Source organism: Triturus cristatus, chromosome 1_2 (assembly GCF_964204655.1).
Source record: "Triturus cristatus chromosome 1_2, aTriCri1.1, whole genome shotgun sequence".
Lineage (NCBI taxonomy): Eukaryota > Metazoa > Chordata > Amphibia > Caudata > Salamandridae > Triturus > Triturus cristatus.
Window position 1 is genome coordinate 97,283,454 of NC_140580.1, and position 16,994 is coordinate 97,300,447.

General features: G+C 46.2%; 1 protein-coding gene across 2 annotated transcripts in view; it reads right to left on the minus strand.

Moving 5' to 3' along the window:
• Positions 1-16,994, minus strand: part of INPP5F (inositol polyphosphate-5-phosphatase F) — a 943,021-nt gene that overhangs the window by 506,035 nt on the left and 419,992 nt on the right. For both annotated transcript variants that reach the window (XM_085602832.1, XM_085602840.1), the window contains exon 4: positions 11,432-11,568. In XM_085602832.1, the coding sequence (XP_085458958.1) occupies positions 11,432-11,568 (137 nt within the window). The remainder of the gene's footprint in view (positions 1-11,431; positions 11,569-16,994) is intronic.

A 16,994-nucleotide genomic window follows, 5' to 3' on the forward strand; every position in this document is an offset into this window, starting at 1 on the left:
TAGGAATCCTTTTAAAGGAGCCAAGGGTAAATCACTATGCTGGATGGTATCACTCACCAAGAGCCAGTGTTTGTAAACGATGTTCCTCATAGCATTGCTGTTGGTGGGAAATGTGCTAACAAAAATTATGTGTCTCTCAGTCTCAGTGTGCATTTTGGAAGTGAGTAGATGTCCCCTGTGGGTAAACCATGCTGTCTTCCTGGTTCTACTCAGCTGTCTCTTGGGATACCCTCTCTGCCAAACGGTAGATGAGCAGGTCAGATTCCTTGAAGAAATCTTCCTTCTGGTAACAGTTTCTAAGTACTCTAAAAAAATTGGCCATAAGGAAGATCATCCCGCAGACCCCTCGGATGATGGCTAGAGTACAATCAAAAGAGGATTTCTTTCAGTAGGTTTTCAATACAGAGATGTGTATAAGACACCATCCTCTGTCTTGGTGGTAAGATCCAAAAATGTAATTTGGGTGTTACGTCTTCCATAGTAAATTGGATGTCTGGAGAACAAGAATTTATCCACCTTACAAAATCTTGGAGTACGTAATGGTGCCATCCCAGACTAAAAAAACCTCATTAATGTACTGGCACCAGAACCCAATGATGGACTTTCAATGATTGGTGTCACTGAACAGATATGTTTTCTCATAATCATCCATGTACAGATTCGTCAAATCTGGAGCAAATCCTGCCCCCGTGGCCTCGCACTTTTTTTGATAGTAAAAGGTGTCTAGAAACAGGAGAAAATACTTTTTAAGGGAAATTTGAGTGAGTTCAATTAGAAATGAGGAGGGAACCCATTGTGGCATCTCCCTGATTTCAAAAATGCTCCCTATCACAGTGAGAGCCACATGCTGGGGGATGTTACTATATCCATGGTCATCAAAACCTGGGTGGAGTCAATAAATGGCCTCCCCTCAATTTGCCTAATGAAATCCATACTATCCCTGAAGAAAGATCGTGTGAAGGGGTCCAAAAGGCTTGAGGAAAACACTGACAAATTGACCGAGAGGTTCAAGATGAGTATCACACCCCAAAACAGGGGTGTCCAGGAGGTCTGAAAAGAATCTTGTGTAGCTTGAATAAAGTATACAGTACCGGCACTCCAAGGTGGGGGACACTGAGAAAAAGATGTTCAAGCCTAGAAAGAACCCCAGCATCCAGTCCTGCTTCAGTGACATCTCTGATGAGATCTAACCTCAGACGTAGGGTCACCCCTGACTTTGGTGTAATGATCTTCCACAGAAAGCTGTCCCAATATCTCTGCGCAGTAGGATTCTGTGTCGTGTATGACTATACCACTATCCTTGTCCTCTGGTTTGATCACAATCTCTTGGTTGCGTGCAAGCGCCCCTAATGTTTTAGTCTCCCAGGCGAAATATTGTATATAACATAGTGTGTAGTGTTATGGAGGTTGTCCACCTCTCTTACTACCCTCTCATATGTCACTATTTTAGGTGGAACAGAACTCGGGGGGGGGGGGGGTTATGTAGAGAGGCGTAAGACAGTGTCAATCTCCCACTCCTCATAGGTGTTAGACAAATTCCTCCATCTTAATTTTCTGAAGAATTTTTGTAGTTCCAGTTTGACCAGAAAGGGGTCAGGTCTATTGGTGGGAACAAACCTCAGTCCCCTTCTGAGTATAGTATTCTTGCTGGTGGTCAAGATGTGTTGAAATAAATTAAACACTGGAGCCAGGTAATTGGTAGTGCTGGGTAATGCACCTTCTACCACTGGCGTCTATGTCTCCTGGTCTGTCGTTGTCTGTGTGTGTTGTGTTGGTAGTTGCCTCACCCCCGTCCTTGTCCCTTGCCTCGGCATCTGCCCCTGCCCTGTGGACCTTCATATCACTGGGTCATGCCTCTCCCTGGTGGCCATTGATACCCTGTGCCTGGTACTAAAAAGTCGACTGGTCAAAATTCTGGACCCTGCTGTTGTACTGGACTTTGAATAATCAGACGCTGAAATGCTAGAGAAAGTCACACCTCTGCAGAGTACTGTCTTCCCTGGTTGATGAATCTCCCCTGGTAACTTTGGGACATGGTGGCAAAGGTTTCACTGGCTGTTCCAGATTACCTTCCGGGGTACATTACTCTAGGTATTAAGGATGGCTGTGATGCCCCAAAATTCATCATCATATCTGGTTTGAACATGACCGACTGCTTAGGTCAAGCAATGACCACTAGTGTGACACTTCGGTGCCCCTCCTGAATGACATCTACGGTCTTCTCCGGGATATCCAAGCATCCCTGATTGACAAGCCATCTGATGTATGTTTGGTGAATAAAGCAGAGTCATCCCCGGAACAGTTGAAGGAAAGTAGGCCCTTGGGCCTTGTCATGGGTCTTTCTGCCACCACCAAACAATTCCACCAACAATATCACCCTCTCCATTGCTACAGACAGGGATTTCAGTTTTGCCAATGCCAGACCCCTTAAGCAGAGATACAATCATTCTGGTAGATGGGAAATAGCCTTTACAACGAGTTTTTTACCACACATTTTTTAGAACGCATGTTTATACCACGTGTATGTTTTTACAACACATGCCTTTACCATGCAAATACATTGTTTATATATACATATATAAACAATGTGTGGTAATGGCATACGTTGTAAAAGCAAACGTTGTAAAAAAAAGGCGCGGTAAAAAATGTGTAATTAAGGCATGCAATGTATTTCCCTGTGTTGCTCCATTGTACAACCCTGGTAGATACTCTATTGAACCGCAAACTCCTAACGATTTCCTTAACCTTTCAGTACTGTGAACAGGGCTCTTTTATTTATCTAAAAAGGTCCCAATTTAGAGATCTGCACACAGCTTCACCAGTCTTCTGATAGGCTCTGCTTCTGTGGGTACAACAAACAAATGATGGACGGAATGCTGACAATGCATACATTCTCCCCCAGTCAAGAGATCTGGGTTAAATCCATCGTTCTTTTGCCCACTACACCACCCCAGTTCAGACATGGCCATATGCAAATCAGTCTTGACCCTGTGCCTCATGGGAACAGTCCAGCCCGAACTGCCAAGCCATGTCTTCCCTGGACCGGAATCAAGCATCCTAGGACCGGTTTCTGGCTATCAGCCGTCATCAGCCAGGATAGCTTGACTCCAGTGGTGTAGTGAGCACGGGTCCCACGTCTGGGAATACCCATCCCACTTAGGGCGAAAAGCGTTACAACAAACAAATGATGGACGGGATGCTGACAATGCATACATTCTCCCCCAGTCAAGAGATCTGGGTTAAATCCATCGTTCTTTTGCCCACTACACCACCCCAGTTCAGACATGGCCATATGCAAATCAGTCTTGACCCTGTGCCTCATGGGAACAGTCCAGCCCGAACTGCCAAGCCATGTCTTCCCTGGACCGGAATCAAGCATCCTAGGACCGGTTTCTGGCTATCAGCCGTCTTCAGCCAGGATAGCTTGACTCCAGTGGTGTAGTGAGCACGGGTCCCACGTCTGGGAATACCCATCCCACTTAGGGCGAAAAGCGTTACAACAAACAAATGATGGACGGAAAGCTGACAATGCATACATTCTCCCCCAGTCAAGAGATCTGGGTTAAATCCATCGTTCTTTTGCCCACTACACCACCCCAGTTCAGACATGGCCATATGCAAGTCAGTCTTGACCCTGTGCCTCATGGGAACAGTCCAGCCCGAACTGCCAAGCCATGTCTTCCCTGGACCGGAATCAAGCATCCTAGGACCGGTTTCTGGCTATCAGCCGTCATCAGCCAGGATAGCTTGACTCCAGTGGTGTAGTGAGCACGGGTCCCACGTCTGGGAATACCCATCCCACTTAGGGCGAAAAGCGTTACAACAAACAAATGATGGACGGAATGCTGACAATGCATACATTCTCCCCCAGTCAAGAGATCTGGGTTAAATCCATCGTTCTTTTGCCCACTACACCACCCCAGTTCAGACATGGCCATATGCAAATCAGTCTTGACCCTGTGCCTCATGGGAACAGTCCAGCCCGAACTGCCAAGCCATGTCTTCCCTGGACCGGAATCAAGCATCCTAGGACCGGTTTCTGGCTATCAGCCGTCATCAGCCAGGATAGCTTGACTCCAGTGGTGTAGTGAGCACGGGTCCCACGTCTGGGAATACCCATCCCACTTAGGGCGAAAAGCGTTACAACAAACAAATGATGGACGGAATGCTGACAATGCATACATTCTCCCCCAGTCAAGAGATCTGGGTTAAATCCATCGTTCTTTTGCCCACTACACCACCCCAGTTCAGACATGGCCATATGCCAAAACGATGGATTTAGGCCCAGATCTCTGTACTGGGGTGAATGTATGACATTGTTCTGCATTCTGTCCATCAATTGTTGTTTTTGCATTTGTCACCCGAGTGGGAAGGGTATGCTCAGACGTGAGTCCCTTGCTCTCCATGCCACTGGAATCAGGCTATCCTGGCTGACGAGGGCTGAAAGCCCGAAACCGGTCCTAGGATGCTTGTTTCCAGTCCAGGGAGAACCTGGCTTGGCAGTTCGGGCTGGACTGTTCCCATGGGGCACAGGGTCAAGACTAATTTGCATATGGCTGGGTTCAAACTGGAATGGCATGGTGACCAAAAAACGATGGATTTAGGCCCAGATCTCTGTACTGGGGTGAATGTATGACATTGTTCTGCATTCTGTCCATCAATTGTTGTTTTTGCATTTGTCACCCCGAGTGGGAAGGGTATGCTCAGACGTGAGTCCCTTGCTCTCCATGCCACTGGAATCAGGCTATCCTGGCTGACGAGGGCTGAAAGCCCGAAACCGGTCCTAGGATGCTTGTTTCCAGTCCAGGGAGAACCTGGCTTGGCAGTTCGGGCTGGACTGTTCCCATGGGGCACAGGGTCAAGACTGATTTGCATATGGCTGGGTTCAAACTGGAATGGCATGGTGAGCAAAAAAACGATGGATTTAGGCCCAGATCTCTGTACTGGGGTGAATGTATGACATTGTTCTGCATTCTGTCCATCAATTGTTGTTTTTGCATTTGTCACCCCGAGTGGGAAGGGTATGCTCAGACGTGAGTCCCTTGCTCTCCATGCCACTGGAATCAGGCTATCCTGGCTGACGAGGGCTGAAAGCCCGAAACCGGTCCTAGGATGCTTGTTTCCAGTCCAGGGAGAACCTGGCTTGGCAGTTCGGGCTGGACTGTTCCCATGGGGCACAGGGTCAAGACTGATTTGCATATGGCTGGGTTCAAACTGGAATGGCATGGTGAGCAAAAAAACGATGAATTTAGGCCCAGATCTCTGTACTGGGGTGACTGTATGACATTGTTCTGCATTCTGTCCATCAATTGTTGTTTTTGCATTTGTCACCCCGAATGGGAAGGGTATGCTCAGACGTGAGTCCCTTGCTCTCCATGCCACTGGAATCAGGCTATCCTGGCTGACGAGGGCTGAAAGCCCGAAACCGGTCCTAGGATGCTTGTTTCCAGTCCAGGGAGAACCTGGCTTGGCAGTTCGGGCTGGACTGTTCCCATGGGGCACAGGGTCAAGACTGATTTGCATATGGCTGGGTTCAAACTGGAATGGCATGGTGAGCAAAAAAACGATGGATTTAGGCCCAGATCTCTGTACTGGGGTGAATGTATGACATTGTTCTGCATTCTGTCCATCAATTGTTGTTTTTGCATTTGTCACCCCGAGTGGGAAGGGTATGCTCAGACGTGAGTCCCTTGCTCTCCATGCCACTGGAATCAGGCTATCCTGGCTGACGAGGGCTGAAAGCCCGAAACCGGTCCTAGGATGCTTGTTTCCAGTCCAGGGAGAACCTGGCTTGGCAGTTCGGGCTGGACTGTTCCCATGGGGCACAGGGTCAAGACTGATTTGCATATGGCTGGGTTCAAACTGGAATGGCATGGTGAGCAAAAAAACGATGGATTTAGGCCCAGATCTCTGTACTGGGGTGAATGTATGACATTGTTCTGCATTCTGTCCATCAATTGTTGTTTTTGCATCTGTGGGTACAGGCAGCCTACGAAAGTAACTGACATTAGCAGGCATGGATGGTGCTGATATGAAGCTTTGCTCGTCACAAACGGCATGACTATGAACAACATCAGCTGAAAAATCTTTAAATTGTGCCTTACCACAAAGCCAGAAAATACATTGTGGTCAAATATAACATGGCTGTAGGGTTCAAACGCTATGTCTTTAGGGGATATAAATGTAATTGGAACTCGGAATGGAGCATTTAGAGCTGATCAGACAATCAGAATACTTCTTAGCAGGCAGTAGCTACAGACATTGGCCGGCTTAGGAAGCATTCTGAGATTGCCTATTCTTTCTCTCTGTAGTTCGTTTGTTTCTCTTCATTAGACTTATTTCCTTGCGTATGGGTTAGGCTATCTCCCTGTCCTCCTTTTCTTTTTTCACTGTCCTCTGCAGTTTCTGCTATTTTTCCCTGGTGAAAAGGCTGTAGACAGATCTTCAAGGCTCTCCTAGAGATGTCCTACATAGGTAACTTTCACTTTTTTTTTTACAATGCAGTTAATTAAGTTTCCTGCAAGGGTGGTGGTGAGAAGTAGAATATACAATGTGAAGTGAGCACATGCAGACTTGCGGATGCCAATTTTGTTTCTTTATTACATCTAAAGCTCTGGAGCATTGCTAGAGGTCTCTGTGCTGCTGGGTCCCAGGAAATCAAGGTGGCATGCCAACAGCACATCAGTTGGAGTGAGTCTTCTGTAATCGCGTAAAGGACTTCGAAAATGTCATAATCTGCAAAGCGCAGCACCACAGTCAAACAGCTATTTTCTTTCAAAAAGGGTGTCAAGGTGCTAATACTTAGCTGCTGTGCAATACTAGTTGTTAGTTGCTGTGAGAAAGTTCCATCATTCTTGCATGGTGTGCCCCCACTTTTTGCTGAATTGCTGATGTACTTTGACTGAGTGTGCCCTGGGCTCCTGCCAATCAGGTGCCCAGGGGCTGTGTTCCTTCTCTAAAAACTGTATTGAAGCCTAAACCCAATTGGCATCTCTGGCCACCTGTCAGCCCCTGGTAAATGGTACCATAGGTACCCAGGGTATTGTGACCAGAGAAGGCCCCTAAGGGCTGCAGCACTTATTGTGCCACCCTTAGAGGCCCTGTACCCTGACACACACACACTGCCTTTGCAGGCTGAGTGTCTGTGTGCAGAACCAAACAAAGAGACGACATGTCACATATCCCTGTGTGCCATGCCCACAAACCACTGCCCTGGCATACATCAGTCACCCCTCTAGCTGGGTGTCCTATGCCAGTGGTGAGGGTACAGGTGCATGAGCCCTGTACCCCTACAGTGCCCAGGTCCATTCCTGGGCCCTGTAAGTGCAGTGTTGCCATCAAGAGTATATGGTGCTGGGAGGTTGACATTACGAACTCCACAGCACCACGATGGCTGCACTGAAGACTGAGAAGTTTGGTATCAAACTTCTCAGCACATTAAACCTACAATGATGCCAGTGTCGGATTTAATGTAAAATGCACAACAGAGGGCATCTTAGAGATGCCCCCTGAAACTAACCAACAACCAGCGTCCTGACTGAGAGGCTGCCTAGGCTGCCACCCAGCAGACATGTTGCTGGAACCCTGGGTAGAGAGCCACCCGCTCTCGTGGGCCTGCAACAATGCACATCCTGGGCGAGGTGCTAGGTCTCCTCCCCCAGGATGGGCAGGGGAAGCTTCAAAGGCATGTCACCTTTGTGAGCTTCTCCAGGCCACTTGCTGTACTCAGCAACTGGCCCCCACTAGTTCTGGCCCCCACTCTGACAGGAAGATCGGCGGGAAAACCTAAGTGAGGAAAGGGGGTGTGCCAGCCTCTGCCAACCCCACCCCTCAGGTGGGGGAGGCGAGGTGAAGCACAACTCCGGGCTCTCACCATCTTGATGATGGGGAGCCCTACCCAATCAGGACTAGGCTCCTACCCCCCTCCCACTGGAGAGTGGCAGGCTAGGGGGTGTACCCACCCCAGGGAAGGGACCCATTGGTCCCTGAGCTTTACCTACCTATAACGCCCTTAAATTTAGAATTTAGGGGCACCCTGAACCTTCCTTCCTCAGATCCCGATTTTGAAACAAGAAGAAGAAAGAAGACCTGCCGTGCAGCTGCTAACAAGAGGACGACACTAACTGACTTGGCCCCAGCCCTACAGGCCTGGCGACCCTGGAACCTGCTCCTGCTAAAACCCGGCGGCTCCAGTGGTCAGCAACCTCGAACACCCCAGAGGACCTGACTGCCTGGCTCATCTAAAGACTGGAACTCCCACGAACAGTGGTCCTGCTCAAACAGCAACAACCCCTGGTGCCAGCCAGGAGCCGCGAATCCAGCACACTCTGCACCCGCCGAGCCCGGCCTGTGCCTGAGTGAACAAAGACCACGAGGACGTCCCCCCGGCGACTGTGACCAAGAATCCAGCACCCAAGGACCCTCCTAGACGCTCCTGACGATGCCTGCAGCCTCAACTCCAGGGACCCCTCCCCCCAACCACGACCAGCAGAGGGTAAGATTTCCCGACGCCAAAAGACACCCCTGCTCCCGGCACCCTGCGGCCCCCTGTGCCCAACTCCTGGGTGTCTACCTAACCTACAGCTCCCCAACTTACCTCTCGAAGTGGTGGTCACACCTGAAGAATCTCCATCCCCGAGTTTGCAGCCTTTGTTCGTCTTGCAGCTTTCCCACTGAAATCCATTGAACGCCCGACGGCTCAAAAGCACCCTGCACCCAGCCGTCCGAGTGCCCCTGGAAGTGCAGCATCTATCCTATCCTACTTCCCCACTTGCCCTGTGTAAGTGACCAGGAGCCCAGCTCCCACAGCCGCGTGGCCTGCCTGCTAGCAGCCACCAACCAAAGGCCCCCTGCCAGCCATAGGCTAACATTGGGCCTAACTCTCTCTGCACCCGGCTGCCCCTGTGCCGCTGAGGGTGTAACAACTGTACCTACCTGACCTTGGGAGACCCCTGAGTCTATCCCCAGAACCGTAACTCTGCCAGTCGAGTACTTACCTGAAAGTCAATAACCTACATTTTCTCCATAGGGTAACATTGACTGGTTTCACTTGGAAATTCTTCTGTGGAGTTTTGAAACCTTAAAATATTCACTAAAAATCAGCCGATCAACTAAAATGAAATTACTCACCTGTTACCAGGAGAGGTCCCAGTGCTGGATCTTGGTGCCCAGCACTGACCCTGAAAAGTAATTCTAACTGCGATTTTCCGATAACCAAACTTTCCTCCGTAGGATAACATTGCCTGGTTTTTACCAGAAATTCTTCTAAGTGTCGATTTTTGAAACATACAAATATTCCTTAAAAATTGCCTGTGTAACAAAAACGATTTCTTTCAACTGTTTACAGGAGATGCACCAGTGCTGAATCCAGGATCCAGCAATGAGTAAGAAAAACCTATGCAAAGTAATTGATATTGCCTTTACTTAAAAATTCCCATTGAGCTCAATGTTATAATTGTGTTTCAATTGTGTTGCCTATTGCAACAACTGTAACTATTGCATTTAAAAGTCTATTGCTTATGGAAAGTACTCAACTAGAGCATTTCATTTTGAGAAAGTATTTTGATACCTACTTGTGGTTCTAAAGTAAAACAACTATATATTTTTATATAAAAACCAATTGGCCTAGAGTTCAGTTCTTGAGTGTGTGAGACCATTTGCTGACTAAGTGTGCACAACAAATGCTTTACACTGTCCTCTGATACTGCCTTACTGCTCGACCAAGCTACCACTTTAGAGAGTAAGGTTCTATCTAACTTTAACCTCTGCCAAACCCCTGGGGACTGTGGACTCTGTACACCCTGTACCTTACTTTGGTGCAGTATATACAGAGCCACTTTCTTACAGTTACTATTTCCACCTTTCTTGCATGGCCCATTAATTAACGATCATTAGGACATTGGAACGTAGAGAACTCCACTGAAGACCATGAAGTGGATTAGGCAAATAAAGACTGGTAAAAGCCTTCTGCTCCAACTTCCCAATGATTGTCTTTCTGTTTCGTCCCTAAATTTGGAACATTCTATATTCCAATAGCCTTATAGTCTTCTGCCTTAGGCTTTACTGGTTGTTAAAGGCCCTTTTCCTCGTTGCAGTCCCTCGCCTGTGGCTTGGGCCTATATCTCGGGTTCAGGGCCTTTATTAATCAGTATAGCCTTCGACAGTGGGCTATAAGGCTATATTACTGCCCACAGTAGCAGGTATGGACAATATCACTCATAACACTAGAAAGTTGGGAGCACCCAGGGACGGACTGGCCGTAGCAGGCACCGGGCAATCCCCCGGTGCGCCGCACGGGTGGGGGCCGGTTTTGGGACCCTGGGGGCCGTTTTTGTTACAGGGCCGTTTTTGCAGCATAGCTGCAAAATCGGCGCTGTAACAAAAACGGCCGAAAACCGTCCCTGGCAAAGAGCTCGGCGGCACCCCCAACTCCCTGGGTGGGCCGGCCGAGGACTTTGCCAGGGCCGGTTTTGGTTCCCAGTCCGGCCCTGGGAGCACCGTTGAAAACAATTGACTGACAGAGGGAAAATCATGGCTGATGAAGGACTTTTGTTTCCATGTACGTTTTTCCCTGCTTAATTTATAACATACCACATTCAGTGGTTGAGATATTCTAATAGCTTAATAGGCTTCTGGCTTCGGCTACACTGGTCGGTAAATACCCTCTCCCTTACTATAAGCACTTCTCTGCAGGGGCGAGCCTATAAATCGGAGAACACACATTTAACAATGTGAATACATGCCTCATTTCCACTTTAAAGGACAATAACCTCCCACACAGTATTTATTCACAAACGTGAGTTAATGTTTTTAATGCTTATTGACAACTAATCAGTATTCAAACGATCAAGAAAAATGGTTAAGAGCTGAAACTCCGAAAAATGTAATACACAAATTAGAGCACAAAATATCAACAGCATTGTGGATAATTTAAAAACTGTAGTGTGTCAGCATAGGCGCTGCTCTGATGCGGAGACAAGTACTGCTGAGCAATATCAGCTTCCAGATCATTAACTCAATAAACCGTGGAAAACGAATGTGTCCTTGATTGAGGAGAGGAATAAGAGGATGTAGGGCGATATAGCTCTCATCAAAGCTGCAGGATATCTTATTTTATATTTTCATGAGCCATACATTTGCTAGTCCCCATGCTTGCACGGCCCAATCCTAAAGAATAAATCCTAAAGAATAAATAAGGCTATGTGAAAAATAACCCAAAATCAGAGTTTTTACTTGAACGTCTTCTACAGGTATGACCTTGAACGTGCACCCAGATCAATCCAGCATGAAGAATGAGAGTGTAAGTATCCTTAGCTCTGCACTAAAAATCACCGATTTTCCACGCCCAATAAAATCCAACCCTACCATTATCTTTCGTTTTTCACATACAGTACCCAGCAGCATCCACTTCCGCAGCAAGCCTTTAGTTTACCTCCAGCTCCAGATCCTGAGGCTCTGCGTCAGAGAGGGGAATTACCGCGATCTTGGTAATTTTGTGTATTTCGTGCTCCCCAGGAAGCCTGCCAATTACAGCTTTCTGGCGAATTAAAAGCAGCCACCATGGGAGATCTGCGGGAGAGAGAGAGAGACAGGGAGCACAGTCAGCACGGTGTTTGTATCCTAATCTGGTAGCGGACAGTAATGAAAGCAAACTGACCCCAGCACGGGCCCAGCGTTCATGGCAGGATAAACACGCGCGTGCATGTTTCAAATACAGCTCAAGGTCAAAGCGCAAATGCTCTGAGGCACATTTTCCAGTTCATGTGCCCATCCCTAAGATGTGAACGTGCTGGATTTGTACAGCCGCCAGGAGGAAAACATAGCTGTGGGAAGTCAGAGACTGCGCTCTCTGTGCGTTCCCAAACACCACTGCTCAGCAAGCAAGTCCAAACACCCATACACAAGTCAGGCTGATCTACTCTGCCTTTTTTGTGCCTGCTGAAACACTGTAAACAAATCAATCTTGAGCTCTATCAATTACGTATAGTGTATGTGATCCACTATCTCAGACATCCAGGCATATTTTGTATGTTGGAGATTTATTTTCGTCACACGACTTGCAAACACCGCATAATACCCACAGGTTACAAGAAAACATATTATTTCTTTCGATAGCAACATCAGAAGACTTGGGCATCTTAATAAGGAACGATTTATATTTGAAGCCGAGCATACTACATCAAATGTGTCCTGACTGGATTCTGATTTGTAGCCCACACTTCTAATCCTCGATTTACAGATTATTATGAATAAAATGTTATTTTTCTCGCCCAAGCAGTGACCTCATAACAGCCGTCTCTCTATTGAATCCTATGGGGTCGCAGCCAACATGTCTGAGAAAACAATGTACTTAAAGCCTTTGTATTTTTTTATATGTAGTCCGCTAAATGGCATCACAACGTACAAATTACTTAGTGGACTGATACATCCAACAACATACTCTGCAATAAGGTATGGTAGTGTATGATTCATGACGGGAGCAAACAATGGTTCGATTGTGTAACACACCAATTTAAAATCAAGAAAGCTACTTATCTGTAGCAATGATAGGTCAGCATTCATATCTTCAATAGACTGACGTAAGTTATCAGTGTGAACTTGAGCTCCTGGGCCAATATGTAATAAGAAAGCCTTTTATTAGAGTCTGCACTAACCTAAACCTTCAACTGTTTCTTCAGGACATGGGGGAGCTGGAAGCAGGAAACGCAAGGATGGCTGTGTACAAGTCTATAGAAGATGTATATACGTTTACTGTTCAGTGCTATAGAGCCATTGCAAATAAATGTTTCTCCTCCAGATTTAAGAGGTTGACTGAAAAGAAAAGGCAACTGCGTGATCTACATGACAGGTGGCACCAAAGCAGGCCCAGACTGAAGAGTTTTTAAAGTACAGATTTAAATTCCTGATCAACAGCCCTCGAATATTAAGACTCTCAGGACATATGTCCAAATCACGGCCGATATATACATTTGAATCTGTAATATGAAGTTAATGAATGCTGCCGGTGGATATTCCTCTTTTGTAAAGTGCGAGAACATTTGCTCTAGATGCAGAACCATGAGCAGTAAACAGCCATTTTCGGCATGAACCCAAGTCATTTCAGTATAATACATTAGCGATCTTACTACATCCACAAGACAACGTTTCTTTTACTGCAGACTTGGGACTCAAAGAAAATCAGAAACAGTTACATGTTGCATCGATAACAAATTCGAGTAACAAGTGTCTTAAACACTACCTGCTCTCTAGGAAAAACAAAAGTCTCCCCATCAAAAACAGCATACCTTTATATAACTCTTCTTACTGAAAATGGAACTACTCTCCATGAAAAATACCTTGAGGCACAAGCATGCGCAGGCCCAAAAGGAGTCCCAATGAATTTTGCTAAAACAATAGTTATCCACTAAGTAGTAACAAGCATTGGCAAATCCAATAGATTTCACCTATGCAAGAGCTATTGGCTCTGTCAATGTGTTTTAGCCATGATGGGCACCAGCCTAGGTGATCTTTAGTTTGGCTAAAGATTTGTGGGATAGAAGAGAATGGTATGGAGTGGCGTACAATGGAGCAGTGTGGGGTAACATACAGTGTCGTAGAGAGTCAGAGTGGAGTGTCACAGAGTGGAGTTTCACAGCGTCGTAGAATGCACTGGCATAGATTAGAATGGTACAGCGTACAGTAGGGTGGCATAGAGTGCAGTGGTGCAGACTAGAGTAGTGTTGAATAGAGTGCAGTGGTGTAGAGTGCAGTAGTGAAGTGTAGAGTGGAGTGGAGGGACAGAGTGCTGCAGAGTAGAGTTGCGTAGAGTGCAGTGTCAGAGTGCAGTGGCATAAAGTGACAAGTTTCAGAGTGCAGTGCAGTGGCATAGAGTACAGTGATGCAGAGTTGAGTGGAGTGGAGTAGACTGGAGTGGTGTAGAGGGCAGTGACGAGGAGTGCAGTGGTACAAAGTGGCATAGAGTGCATTAGCATAAAGTAGAGTGGTACACAGAAGAGGAAAGAGGTGTAGAATAGAGTGGCACAGAGTGGGGTAGAGTGCAGTGGTGCAGGGTAGATTAGAGTGGCGTAGAGTGGACTGGCATAAAGTGACGTGATTCAGAGTACAGTGCAGTGGCATAGAGTACAGTGAAGCGGAGTAGAGTTGAGTGGAGTAGCGTGGAGTGGTGCAGAGTGGAGTAGACTGGAGTGGTGTAGAGGGCAGTGATGAGGAGTGCAGTGGTACAAAGTGGCGTAGAGTGCATTGGCATAAAGTAGAGTGGTACACAGTAGAGGAAAGAGGTGTAGAGTGAAGTGGTGTAAAGTGGGGTACAGCACTGCCATTACAGACAACACATTTTCAGTTGAAATGACCATTACATTTACACAGACATACAGTTTTACTGATAAAAGTATACAGCGCACAAACGATAATGTGTGGAAATGTAATCACCTAGTGTATTCATTTGTTATGATTGTATTAAAATATGTTTCCACCACACTTCAGAATTACAAAAAGAAATGTGCTTTTTTTGTGCTTTCCTAATTCTGATATAATCTAGAACATCTGCACAGTTCATTTACATACATTTAAGCTTTGTTGTTAGCAGGGTAAAAGGCCTTTCTTACACAGCAAGATTGTCATATAAATCCTCTCACTTTGAAGTCAGAAAAAGAACAGTAAACACCAAATTCCCTCAGAAAACAGTCTGACATTAGATCTCTGTCTTTGAATGCACTGCATAGCAAATGTGACAAGATAAGAACAAGATTTAAAGACCTGTTTACAAAAAGGGAGCACCCGGAAGAATGCAGTAAATAAGCAATGCTCCTCAAAAGGGACAAACCCAAGCTAGATCTGAGGTCAGTGGCGCAGTGGTTCCTAACCTCTCTAGTCCCTGGGGGGTCCATGACATCTACTCAAGGTGTGTGCAAATGTTTAAAAAAATTAATGTTATTAGTTAGCAGAATAACAAAATCTATATACATACAAAATATAAAAGTGAACCTTTTAAAGTGTTCTGTAAATGTGAAGGAATTTGAAATTGACAGCTAAATATTATTCAGTTGGTGTTGTTAGCATGATTTTTTACCAGCAGTGCAGGTACAACAAACAGTAGTATATGGACTATTGATGCCCTCGGTTGAAGTGCTAATAGACACCAACATAAAGAGAGCATACTGTAAAAGACAAAGGAATATGCTAAAGGCTAGCATATTGCTTAGCGAAATAAAACCAGATTCTGATATGCCAACTCTGCCATTAAAATTTCAATTTGTGTATATCTTTGTTGATGAATTAAAAAACAATTTTTTAAATACGTTATGTATTTGTATGATGTATTCTTCCTCATAGTTTTGTTTATTGTTTGGGATTCATATGATAGAAATTACTTAGGCGGGAGTCACCAGTTTCCAATAGTCTTGGGGGGGCTCACAGAAGTCAAAAGGTTAAGAAGTGCAGCTTTAAAATGTCCATGTCGAAGGATCTATGTAGGCCAGACGAAATTAAGAGTATTTAACATACAGGCTCAACATTCAAGTTTAGCATGACATTTCAAGCAACAGAAAGAACCATAATTAAGGTAAATTGAGATTTCAGATATGTGAAGTTACAGAAATGAACATGTGTGTTTTAGCACGGTTTATCCTAGAAGAATGAATGAAAGTTGAAACGTATTATAATCCTCCCCCCATCAGGCGCCTGGCCTGACCCCAGAATTGATATTGAGCGGACAACTTGAGGCCGTGCAGGCGGTGGTGAACATCAGCGGATCGCCGGTGGGGTATCCGACTCGTACTATGATCATCAAGGTCCGCACAGGGAAGAGGAACTCTGACACTTTCCCTGTCTCCCAAGGTTCCTGTGTACTGCCACGTCACCCCGCAGACCGCTGATAATATTGCTTGATTGTGTGCATATTCTTTCCTCACCTTTTTTTTTCCTCCATGCTCTGAGCGAAGCACAGACCTGTTGGACACGCAAGTGTAAAAGACTCAGTATGCTGTTTATGCATTGTAATGGCCAAACCTGGTACTTATGCACTGGACAACATTGTGGGGTGGGTCCTGAAATTATCGGCACACTTGTTCGGTCAGCTTTGCAATATATGGGAATTTCATACATAATAAGTAGGCCGCGTTCCCGACCATAATGAGGTTTAGCCGGGGACAGGCTAAGCTATACATGACGGTCCCCTTCTTTATTTTTCTTTAGCTCTTAGGTTGCTATACACAATAGCCTCCCCCGGACGTTTGCTGTGTGCTATTGCATTTCAAGTTAGGGCAATTGCCTGTTGCAAAATTGCTCTCATGGTATTTTTATTTGTAAGTTGTTTTTCAGTTTTTTCCGCCATCATTGTTAGACAAGGGTACGATTGTTGTATAGTCAAGCTGAGCAAAAACGCACGCGTTAGAATGGTATCCATGCATTTACTGCCGTCCTCTCCCGACATTCGGCTGGACGAGCCCGGGCGCATTCCTGACACTTACTGGTTATGGCGCCCATTAAACTAGGCACATGGAACGTGCGAGGCATTCACAGCCCGGAACGCCGCTTCCTCATATACTCCTACCTGAAATGTAATCACATACAAATAGCACTTCTTCAGGAGACACATTTAACTCAAACAGAAGTCGCACGACTCCACAGACGTTGGAGGGGGCAGCTGTATGCGACAGGCTATTCTGCATACGCGCGGGGAGTCTTGGTGTGGGTGAGGCCGGGTACTCCATTCAAGGTACTAGACACATTGGTGGATGGGGAGGGCAGATATGTTATAGTTAAAGGGGAACTTGATGGGAAACCGGCAATATTGGCGTCACTTTATGCACCCAACACTGAGCAAGCAGCCTTCTTAGATCTTCTATCACAAAAAATGTCCACATGGCATGATCTCCCTATGATCCTGGGTGGAGACTATAACTGTGTCCTGGACGTCTCCCTGGATCGGTCCTTCCCTCCCTTACCTGGCACCGCCTCACATACGGCCGCGAAAGTGTTAGGACACTGGGCGCTTC